The sequence below is a fragment of the Urtica dioica genome, chromosome 5 (genome assembly GCF_054948205.1).
Source record: "Urtica dioica subsp. dioica isolate 48M chromosome 5, U.dioica_male_clone48M_v1_H2, whole genome shotgun sequence".
Taxonomy (NCBI): Eukaryota; Viridiplantae; Streptophyta; class Magnoliopsida; order Rosales; family Urticaceae; genus Urtica; species Urtica dioica.
In genome coordinates, this window is record NC_142760.1 from 18,007,654 (window position 1) to 18,020,173 (window position 12,520).

At 37.0% G+C, this 12,520-nt stretch overlaps 1 protein-coding gene across 2 annotated transcripts; it reads right to left on the minus strand.

Annotated features, from left to right (window-relative positions):
• Window positions 1–403: 403 nt before the first annotated feature.
• LOC149397574 (AP2/ERF and B3 domain-containing transcription factor At1g51120-like) lies at window positions 404–6,072 on the minus strand. Of its 2 annotated transcripts, none has more exons than XM_089614039.1 (4): window positions 4,500–6,072; window positions 4,032–4,182; window positions 3,826–3,870; window positions 404–1,463 (listed from the first exon to the last, which is right to left on the minus strand). In XM_089614039.1, exon 4 carries the CDS (start codon window positions 1,439–1,441, stop codon window positions 611–613), a length of 831 nt encoding a protein of 276 aa, XP_089470165.1. In that variant the 5' UTR covers window positions 1,442–1,463; window positions 3,826–3,870; window positions 4,032–4,182; window positions 4,500–6,072; the 3' UTR covers window positions 404–610. The 2 variants fall into 2 exon arrangements, with proteins under 2 accessions (XP_089470165.1, XP_089470166.1); XM_089614040.1 differs by lacking the exon at window positions 4,500–6,072 and adding an exon at window positions 4,269–4,490.
• Between the last annotated feature and the right edge of the window lie 6,448 nt (window positions 6,073–12,520).

Below are 12,520 nucleotides of genomic sequence, written 5' to 3' on the forward strand. Positions count from 1 at the left end.
ATATTTTGAAAGGAAGGTTGTAAATTCCCTTTTTTTTTTTTTTTTTTGTCAGCCTCAATGTAAATTACTTGCTAACCCCACTAAAAAAAATATTGTAAAAAAATAGTCATTTAAAACTTTATTGATTAACAAAATAACCAAAATTTCAACTTTTCAGTCAGATAACCAAATTTATGTTTTCAATTTTTTATATATAGACAAAATTAAAATTTTTGACGATTATTATAAACAATTTATCACTTTCAAAAAAACTAATTTTAGTGTAAAAAAATTTTGAAACCAGATTATTACACATTGACAAACCTTAACTATTTTACAAATTCATAATTTGAAATCGTATAAATCCATCCAGCAATTCGAGCTGATTGAGCCAAACATATAGATGGTTGAGACAGATTAGATGGGCTTAAAAACATCTAGATAAAATTTCTCAGGCTCACTGAATTACTCAACTATCTACCAATCAACATCGAGAAGATCGTGTAGCAAATTACAAGCTAAGACATGTCCCCTCATTATTACACAGCTCAGACTAAAACTTAGAACCATATGAAATTTAAAGGGTGGGAAAGATCCATGAACCCAAAAAAGAACTAAAAGATGGGGAATCTCATGCATTGATTTGGACACCGAACAGCCTTATACCAATGGGCTTACTATTCTCAGCCTCCTCAACCAACTCACGGGCATGTGCCTGGGCACCCCAAGTAGGCGTGGAGTCAGGCTCGGCGGCCCCGGCCCGGACGACCCCGATGACGAGGCCAGAGTCACACGAGTAGAAGGCAACGGTGTCGTTCTCGCGGAGCCGCTTCTCCTTGACGAAGCGGCTCCAACCACGCGTGAACACGAAGCTCTGGCTGCTCCGCCAGTAGCAGTACCGGAAGCTCCACGGCCGCATCTCCGCGTCCGTGAACGCCAGCACCGCGCCCATCTCCACCGCTGGGAAGTGCCTCATCGCATGCTTCTTCGGTATCACCAGCCGGTTCAGCTTCCCCACGTCGCTCGGCGTCAGCTCCTTTTGGAACAGCTGCCGGAACGCCCCCGCGGGGACCACACCCGCCCCCCCGCCCTCGATCCGAGGATTTTTAGGGTTTCCGCGAAGGAGGAAGTCAGAGAGCTTGGCCTGGTATGAGCCGTCGCGGATCATGGTGAGGAGGGCATCGGTGGCGAGGCCCGCTTGGAAGTCGCACTCGTTCGAGGTGGCGGCGGCATGCGGGAAGTTGCGGTGGGACTCGGCGCCGCGGAGGCGGAGCGCGGCTGCATCGTAGGCAGCAGCGGCCTCGAGCTCGGACTTGAAGGTGCCGAGCCAGACGCGGCGGTGGTCCGCGTAGATCTGCGCGCCCCACCGTCCGTTCGGCTGCATCACCACCCCTTTGTACCCCGTCGAGCTCTCCGGGACCCGCCTCTTCGCCGTCTTCTCCTCTTCCATCATCATCATCATCACGATCGCTACGGAATCGAGCCTTGCGTCACAAGAAAAAGTACAGGTTTTTATCAATATAACGAGTTATTTGGTGTAAACGACACTCGTGATTATGCTAACAATTTGTATTACCACATTTGATATGAGATAATGCAAAAGATTACCAGCTAGGCGAGATAATTATAGGTATTACGCACAGGTCAAGAGTATAAATAATGATAAAGAAAGAGAATGATCAAGCATTACAAGAGGCAAGAGCCGATATTGAAAGTAATTTATACATACAAAAAGCCTAACATGTTACTATATGGTAAAGCCAAGCCATATCTTTAGGTTTACACTGCATTAGCATAAAAATATTTTCACAATAAAAATGCACAGAGAGAATCAATTTAAAGCTTAAATCATCTGTAGCGAGTCTTGATTGATTATAAAAAGTTGAAACAAAGATATCTAATTTTGTTACAAAAGCATCATCAATTACAGCACTTTATTGTGTTTCTCGCTTTCAGCTTCAAAACGGAAAACAACGTTATTGAAGAAAAGGACAAAAATTAGAAGCATGAAAAACCGAAATTAGAGACCTGCTAATAAAACTAGTACATAACGAGACCCGGTAATATTATTATAAAAAAATTGATACATATGGAAAGGAAAGATTAACATATAAATAAAACATGCTGAGCATTCGAAGAGGGTTTCAAACGTTATACCAAACATACAAATGAATATACTGAAAAACGAATTCATGAGATGAGCTATACTTGCGTTTCTAGAATTCAATGTAAACTCAAAAACTTTCGAACTTAAATATATGGCAAACATCTCCTAAATTTTTATTAAAATCATATCTTGGTGTTTTTTGTTCCCTTTACAATACATAGATCACGTTGATGTTGACCCTTTCTACAGCCAAAGTATGATTGTTTTCTCAAAGTCAGATATAGGAACAATTAAAGTATAAACATCAAGCAAAAAAGTTTCACATATAAAGCACATAAACACAAATTCTAAACACGTTTTCTAAAAAAACTTATTAAAAAAAATAAAAAATAAAAAAATAAATAGTAAGCTTAACATGTAACCGAAATCTTCGGCTAGATATCCTTCATCTGTTATTGCTCGTGGAGAATAAAAATCGAGACAATCGCCAGCCAAAAAATCAACAACGAACATAGCAAACAACATATGAATTTATCTTGTTAATTAGTTAGTCACCTGAACTAAGCATTATATTCATCTATTTTTTTCATTGTTTTCTGCTATTTTTGTGCCTCGATTCATGAGTAGCTCTCTTTATCTCTTACTCCGCCATTATCCCAAATATGCCCTTTTTCGTTCCCTCTTAAAATTATAAACATACCAAATACTCTTCCTAACACATCCCTTTCCTATATGTGCATGAAATTGAAACCTAAAAGGAATAAAGCCGAATCATATTGTGTGACAAACACTACGATCTTGAAAGGAATCAAAGAACCAAAAAAGAAATCTAGTACAAGCAAACAATAAGACTTTGAAATATCTTGTAAAAAAGCCACAATTTTATTCACTTTTGCAACTTGTAATATTTCCGAAAATCATTTACTAGCACATGCCGGAAGAAAAATCAAGGATTCCTTCACATTATCAAGGATTCAAAATTAACACATCTGCATACAATGTGTAACCTAGTAAAAGAAAAAAATTACTTGTACTTCAAAACTAGTAGAAGATCATTCAATGCATAATCTGAACATTTGAAACAACCATGTCAAGATGACAAATATACTGCATAAGACAAGCTCAAGCCAGAGAAAACTACTACTGTAGTCATATAACATGCCAAGCAAGGAATATAATTTCAAAACAATATGTCAATTTCTAAAAGTAGACAGATTTGCTTTACTTAAATGTCTGATGTTGATGTATGTAATAGAATTAAGATGATAACTAAAAATCGGAATATAAACTATTTATTCTAGCTTGTAAGAATTATGAATATACTATATATTGAGAATCAAACGCATTTTATCGTACCATGTATAAGATAACAATATTTCACTTTTGGCATGTCAGTACCATGACTGAGGGATTATGAACTCTCTTTCACCGCCAATATAAAACAAGGGCATGAGGGAAATCAATTTATAATGACTTGAGAAAAACTAACAATGACTACTTTCTTTATTCAAAGCAATACATTCACAGAAGAGCTTCGCCGCTTTCAATTAGAGAAATATAGTGCTTTGATTAAACTGAAATAAGTTCTCAACAAATTGCATATTTACTTGAACAAACCTGAACAATCCCAAAACTTTACCTTCTAAATCTCAAAAGAGCGCAGAGAGGAAGTAACACATAAAATCAAAGATTCAATAGTGCCATAATCCACAACGTGAAAAACAAATTAGCATCTCTACCTGGATTATTAGCCCTTTGCTTCCTAACGCAAAACACAAGAACTTCTGTAACCAAAACCAAATATTTAGAGTTAGGTAATTGGAAACACTGGACTGACGGAGATAAAATTGTTATAATTTATAACTACGAAAATCCCAAACGGGAAACTACGGAAATATCAAATCAAATCTGCTAATCAAATTAATTAAAACATATTTCGTTTAACCTTCATGCCTAGACTTTCCTCGTCGAACGCTTGACTCATGGCAATAGTAGATTGGGAATCTGCCGAGATGAGGAAACAAGAAATAGTTTCCATATTTGATAATAAAAGCTTGAGAGTTGACCCACGCTTTCCAATTCCCATCTTTATATATCTGAACATATAGAAAGAAAAAAAAAATTATTAATAAATAACTACAAAAATAAAGAAGGAAAGTATTGGGTTTGTTAAAGCTCTAACCTTTGCATGGCTTGAGGGAAATAGAAGGGTTCCGAAATAGAAGATGTCAAAAGCGAAAAATTTTAAAAAATAAAAATAAAAATAAATAAAAAAAAAATTAAAAGAATGGTTTCGGTCGATTGTAAATTGGCCAAAAATAAATTTTAAAAAAAAAATCTTATTTTGAATTGGAGGGTTCTTTTAATATTTATTTCTGCTACATGAACAGTGAACCTGGAGCGGTGTGTGTACCTTTTCTTCAAGAAATCTGAAGAGGACGAAGGACCATCAAAAGTCACGCTATCAAATCTACTATATAATTAATTAATGATGACATAATAATATAATATTATTGAAAGCACAAGATTAGGGATTTCAACAGAAAGATAAACTTAAATCAAGTGTCAAGTCATGGCTTTGAATTATTAAAACATAAACATAATTGGCCGGTAAACTAAAAAGAAATAAAGAACTACAGTGAAAAAAGCAAACAATTCAATCACTAATTAGCAACAAAACTAGTCAATTACGGATGATTTTTTTTTTTCGTCCCATGTATATAGGAATTAGCAACAATAGAAAAACATATGCTATATTAAACAAGAATTATAGCTTTGGTGACGAATTATTAGTTTTGATTATATATTGTACAAATCAGAACGTTCTAGAATGACTCCGTTACGAAATTGTCTTAGAACTTATCTACTCTTTTTATATACAAAATAAAAGCTCATCTGATCCAACAAAGCAAACCAAGCACCCAAAAGAAAAACCAACCAAAAGGAACTAAGAAAAAAAAATACAAAACTCAGCAATAGATTAAAAATAATAATAATAAATAAATAAAATAAAAACTTAAAAGCAGAAGACGACTTTTCTTCGTTCAATTTCTTTACCTTTTTGTTTCTCAATGTTCAAGGCTAATGTAAAAGTATCCACATATTAAGCATATGATAGAACATAAAACATATGCAAATTTACATTAATCAAAATACATATGAACAATAATAAAAACAGCAACAGATGAATAATAATAAGCATAGAAGACAACTTTTTCTTCGTTCAATTATTTTTCCTTTTATGTTTCTCAATGTTCAAGGCTAACTTAAAAATATCCCCATACCAAGCATGATCAAGAAGACAAAACAAGCAAAGAGACATAAATCAGAATACATATATGCATAGATCATTGTGCAATCGTATGGCAAAGTTCGTCAAAGGCTGCTTAAGCTTTAACCCAATGTCTCATATAACATGTTTATCTATTTATACATACATACATACATACATACATATATATATATATATATATATATAAACATATACTGCGTAAAAATCTAACCAACAATTCTCAACCACTAGTCTCTAAAAGAGAGAAGAAAAGATAAAATTGAAGAGACCAAAAGGGAATTGAGAATGGTCGGCGAAAGAGTAAGCCGACAGAAAGATGAGTGAGCACACACCGACGAATGTATTTCATACATTTACCGGTTTGTGCTCACTCTCTTCTGTCAGCTATTTCATGGTTTTTCATTTCACCCCCTTAACACACACACACACACACATATATAACATCATATATATCAGCAAACTTAAGAACCCATTTGCCCTCAGATCTGAACGCTCGTCTCGCTACTATTCCTCCCACTATAGAATCTAGGGTTTCTCAGAAAACATTAAACCCAGTTCCATAAAGGGGAAAACCCTTGTTTTCCTATTTCGATTTCCCTTGAAAATGTGAACCAAGCGAGAGAGACAGAGAGATGATGATGAAATTATTAATATACATGGGCTGGACAAGAAGGTATTATATAGTTGAGAAGAGAGTCTATGAACACCCATATTATTATATTATATTCAATATCGTAGAAAGACCGAAAGAGCATGTGACTATTTGTGTTGAGAAATTTCATAAGAAATATCGGTGATTAGACCTAATGTTTAAAAATATCTAAATATGGATTTTTGATCCAAAATCGGATAAAAATACCTCTCTGAACCCTATACATCTCTCATTCTTCATTTTTATCATTTCAATCACACTCAAATCCACTCAAATCCTCTCTACTTAAGCGGGTTTCAAAAGAATCATGGGTAAGATTACTAACTTAATCATTTTTACAAAGTTTATGATTGTATATGATAAAATGTAGCAAAAAAAATCGATCAGATATGAAAACAAAGTCCAAAATCTGGGTTTAACTTGTTTGTACGATGGTATACGATGTGGTAGGATGAGATTTAACTTTTTGTACGATGAAATTTAGAAAAAAAAAATTGCGTTATGTACGATGCTGTATGATGCATCTCTGTACGATTCTGTACGATGTTGTACGATACTGTACGATGATGTATGATACTGTATGATGTTGTACGATATAGAAGATAATTTTGCATAGATTGACTGTTTTTTGCAGTTTTTGTCATGATTAACGGCACTTGGGAGAAGGAAGGACACCAATGGGTTTTCGCCAATGCAGAATTTCGTGCATTCGTAGTTCTGAAAGAGGTAACGTACACGGAGTTAGTAGATTTGTTATACAAGAAGTTCGAGTTAGACAGATTCGCGTTCGACTTAAAACTCGAAGTCCCATACACAATCCGTACAATTCCGCTGGGTCCTGCCGTATTGAAGGACAATGGTGATGTTTCGCATTTTATGAAGCACAAATATCGTAATAGATTTCCACTTTGTGTAAGTTTGGTACCGAAACAGATCATTGCACCTATTGCGTATCGAGGAGTATGTAAAGGGAAATATGTGGAAGTTGGAATGGTGTCTCGCAATGAACCGAAGAAGAGACGGAATACTCTTGTTATCGAGGATCGACAAAATGATCCTGTAATTGAAAACAAAGACGGTGGCTGTGACGATGACTTGTTTAACGAGTACAAGGGTGCCGAAAACGGTGACGAAGTATACAGGCGTGATAGAGATTGTAATCACAACAGTGACGAATATGATGGACACAATGGTGATGAATACGAAGGTGGCGAAGGTGATGAAAACAAAGGTGGCGAAGGTGATGAAAACGAAGGTGGCGATGGTGATGAAGAGAATAGTGACGGATATGACGGAGATAACAATGGTAGAGGTGAAGAATTTGAAGAATTCGCCAATCCCGAAGAATATGAAGAATTTGTGGAAACGTTTACGGTACCAACGGGTCATTGTGAACCATCGGGTCAATGTCAGCGTGAGCCTCTGATGATCGGATCACCTATCGTTCCTTATTCATGGAAAGCACCCGAGTTCACCGCCGATGATGTTGTGAAGTAAAACCCGAGTCATTATCCAAGTCATTCTTCTACAGGTAATTTAAGTGGATTCAAATGAGATTCAAGTATAATATGAAACTACCTATTGTTTAACTAACCTTTGAAACTAACAGGTAGCTCAGAAGAAATATATATTGGGCAGCAATTTGAAAACAAGCATGAACTGAAGAAACATATCCACTTGTACGCGTTGAAACATAATTTCGAATTTAGAGTGAAATCTTCTTCGAAAAAGAGATGGTATGTTCTATGCAAAGACGAGAGATGCACATGGAGGTTGAGGGGTGTCGTGCAGTGGTCTGAGATGTGGGAGATTACGTCGTACGATGGTAAACACTCATGTGGGCGTGTTGTTCGAACAGAGGGTCATCGAGGAGCGGCACCATGGGTCATCGGTCACGTATTTAAAGACAAGTACTCAATTAACTCTATGGCGGAGTATTCGGCGCATAACGTCAGGGAAGAAGTGAAGACAAGATGGGGTGTGAACGTATCGTATTTGAAAGCTTGGAGATCCAGGGAGAAAGCTATTGGGTACGTGCGGGGTACGCCGGAACAATCGTACCAAAAGTTACTGTCTTGGCTGTACATGTTGAAGCAAAACAATCCTGGGACGTTAACAGACTTTGTGCAAGATGGTGACAAATTCAAGTATGCTTTCTTTTCCATTGGGGCGTGTCGTAGAGGCTTCAAAGCATGTCGGTCGGTCATAGCATTGGACGGTGCATTTCTGAAGACAAAATACGGGGGACAGTTGCTTTGCGCAATTGCAATAGATGCGAATTCACAATTATATCCACTTGCATTTGGAGTTGTAGATAGCGAGTGTCATGCTTCTTGGATTTGGTTTTTGAGAAGATTGCGAGAAGCTATCGGTGAAGACATACCTAATTTGGCGTTCATATCCGATCGCCACGTTAGCATCATACATGGTGTCGAGGTTGTGTTTCCTGGTATCCCTCACGGAGCATGTTACCATCATTTACAACTGAATGTCCAACACAAGTTCAAGGCAGACCATTGTCGCTTTCAACTTTACGATGCGGCTTACCCCTTCAGTAAAACAGCATTCGAAGCTAATTTTAGACAGTTGAGACGTAAGGATGTCGAGATGGCAAAGTATCTCGAAGAAGTTGGTGTCGATCGGTGGGCCAGAGCTTTCTTTCCTGGAAAACGGTAAAAGTCTAGAACTTCTTTTGTACTGAATTTTTTATGTCGTTGATTATATAAATCAAGTATGTTTTATATAGGTACGACCTAATGACGAGCAACAACGCAGAAAGCTTCAACAACAAAACAAGGAATGCTAGGACGTTTCCCATTACGACGTTGCTCGAGTTTATTCGATTCACACTCCAAACTTGGTTTTTTGAACGAGAAGAGATAGCGAACAAGTTGAACACAAAATTGACACCAACGTGGCAAAATGATCTCGCACAGCTAAATAATAAGGCACAGTTCGTCAATGCGTACGGGCTTTGTCTATATGAATGTCATGTCAAAGACGCAAGAGGTGATTTCGATGTAGACCTTATGGCGAAGACATGCACTTGCGGACTACCACAACAATTGAATATCCCGTGCGAGCATTCTATCGCAGCAGCCCAACATCTAAGTGTGGACGTGTACTCGTTATGCAGTGACTTTTATTTGAAGGAGACGTGGATTTCGATGTACAAGGAAGCCATATATCCGGTTGGCAATGAAGATAAATGGGATGTCCCGGATGAGATAAAAAACATGAAAGTTTCGTAACCCGTTGAAAAGAAGCAAGCCAGTCGACCGAAGAAAAGTAAACAAGGAAGAAGAAGAATTAATCGATACCCATCTCAAGGCGAAAAGATTGTTGTCCAACGAAAATGCGGGAAATGTGGTGGTAGGGGACATAACAGAAAAACATGCACTTGTAGTGATTAAAACTTTAGACTTTGTGTTATTTTTATTTTTAAGTTTAAAACTTTAACGTTTATTTGAGTTACCTGTTTATTTTGGTTAATGGAGTGTCATCCATCTCATGGACTTTTTTTCGATTCAACTCTGTGACAACGACGAAGATCTCAACTCGCTTTTGTCCCAAGACTCGTTTTCGTCCACAAATGTCTCGAGTTCTAAACCCTCTGTGAATGTGTGAATTTGTGATGTTTTTTTTTGTGTGAATCTCTTTCATTGAATACTGATATAGTCTTTATATAGATTATAAAATTACATGTTTATAAGGTACAATAAAAAAACATATTCAATCAATAGTCAACAAACCATCTCGATAATATGTTTATAAGGTACTATTACATAGAAACCAAAAAGATAAAAAATAAACATCCGAAAATACAAAATCACGGGATAAGTTTGTTGTAGAATAAGTCCACGCACCATTTCTTCCTGAACGTTCTCATATTGACACTTTGAAGAGTGTCAAATAATTCGTTCAGTACTATGTGCTCGACATACTTCACTGCGAACATCGCGCAATCACCGCTACAACACAAGAATAAGTAAAAGAATTTGTCAAAAAAAGTTGAAACATAACTTGAAAAAAAAAACTTCTAAAATAACTTGTCAATAAAAACATAATTGTTTAAAACTACTAAAAAAAAGTTCAATTAACTAGTAAAAAAACTTTTTAAAATAACGTGTAAAAAATCTTGTAAAATAAATAAACAAACTTGTAAAATAACTTTTAAAAAAAAATTGAATATCATAACTTGTAACAAAAAAACAAACTTCTAAAATAAATTTAAAAAAAAAATTGAATCTCATAACTTGTAAAAAAAAACAAATTTAAAACTTGTCAAAAAAAAGTTCAATAAACTTGTCAAAAAACTTGTAACAAAAAATGTCAACATGTTTACCTGTATGCACATTGTGGGACATTTTCATCGACGAGCCACGTCGGGTAAGTGAGCTTAATTTCACTGTGCTCACTCTCCCGGTAAGAGCTGGGATGGTTCTTGAAGAAACCACCTATGGTCACAACCCTAGCAAATGCTCGACTCCAAGTCTGAATAATAAACATTTTAACAATGTTAAGTAACCCTTATAATTTAATGAACCACAAATAAAGGTAATAATTGTGAATAACATAACATTTTACGTACCTCCATCATCTCCGTGAAGTCCTTTTGATTATTCGACGACTGCATGAGATCCTTTTGGCAGTCGAGGACGGTAATGGTCCAAGCCTTGATGTCGATCCGAAATGTGAACCAATGAAGGTTCTTGAAGTTCACGACGAACAGGATCTCACGAGCACCATCCCAAGGCAAAATATCGGTGTCCCTATACCCAGTCATCGGGGTAATAGTTGCCCTCATGTCCCAGTCCACGGGTTCAGGCTCTGTCCCCAGCTCGATGGCCTTCTTGATGTTTGCTTCTTCCATGGTGAATCGGCCGTACACGTGCTGGACCCACCGACAATCCATGATTCGGACGTCTTGCCGATATCTATCGAGAGTTGGCGAGCCCGAATAATGTGAATTATAGCATCAATATGCTGAGACATAACCAACATATAGCGTTATTTTAAATTGATATGGAAAGTTAAATTATATAATTAATAACGTACCGAATCATGTAGCCATGTGGTTTCTGTCAATATCGTGTCGAAGAAATTCGTGTCTCCGTTGCACGTCTTCAGGCGAGCAGACTCCATGAACTTGTCGTCCCACTTTTTTGTCCGCAACCACTTAACGAAATTATCAAACTCTTTTAGCTTCGCGTCCTTCAACGGCTTGAACTTGGGGATCAGCTTTTCTGAATACTTGGGCCTCGTCGGATCAGTGAAATCGGCCCAATGCGACGACTTCTGTCGCACTTGCCGGTCTGGACGTGGCGGAGTAAGCTGTGCCTTGTGGTTTTTCCTTTTAAGCGGAGTTGTGAGCGGGCGTTGCTTCTCCGGAATGTCTTCTCGACGAGGACTCGACGAAGACGTCGACAACCTGGGCGAAGTCACCGGCCTGATCTCCGATCGCTTCGACGACTCGCGATGCGTAGAAGACGGCTTCTTCGACTTCTTCGATGACTCGCGATGCGTAGAAGACGGCTCTGGCTCGTGCGATGAAGACGCCGGCTTTTGACCAGCCGCCGGAGGAGGAGGAGGAGGAGGGGTCCGGCGTTTACGACGACCATCAGCTTGGGTCGTGGGAATATCACCCCTAGGCAAGCCCGTTTCTTCCTCGAACAAAATGTTCAGCCTCTTCCACATATCAAGCTGCAAGTCAAAGTAATAAAATATGTCACGAAATTTAAACTTGTCACAAAAATTTAAACTTAACTCTAAAACGTTAAATTAAATTTAAAATTAACTCTAAGACGTTAAATTAAATTTAAGCTTAACTTTACAACGTTAAATTAAAGTAAAGTAACATGAAATTTCAACTCAACTTTAAAACGTTAAATTAAATTTAAACTTAACTCTAAAACGTTAAATTAAATTTAAACTCAACTCTAAAACGTTAAATTAAATTTAATCTTAACTCTAAAACGTTAAATTAAATTTAAACTCAACTCTAAAACGTTAAAATAAAATTTAAACTCAACTTTAAAACGTTAAATTATATTTAAACTTAACTCTAAAATGTTAAATTAAATTTAAACTCAACTCTAAAACGTTAAATTAAATTTAAACTTAACTCTAAAACGTTAAATTAAATTTAAAATCAACTCTAAAACGTTAAAATAAAATTTAAACTCAACTTTAAAATGTTAAATTATATTTAAACTTAACTCTAAAATGAAATTTAAACTTAAATATAACTTGATTTAAATCTAACCTGGATATCCCTGATGCGCTCAATTCTACGGCCGGTCTTGCTAAGAGCACGTAAGACTATCCCTTGTGACTGCAACATTTGTTCTTGGGATGCTCGCAGTTGTTCTTGGGAAGCTCGCATTTCTTCCCACATTTCCCGTGTTATGAAAAAGGGCTCGGGAATGTCGGGGCGAGAGGTCGGTGTGGGCCTCGATCCCATTGCGGGAGTGGTCGGTGTGGGCCTCGA

Excerpts from the sequence above, each read along its gene's own strand:
- LOC149397574 (XM_089614039.1), bottom strand. The coding sequence starts at position 1,441 with ATGATGATGATGATGGAAGAGGAGAAGACGGCGAAGAGGCGGGTCCCG.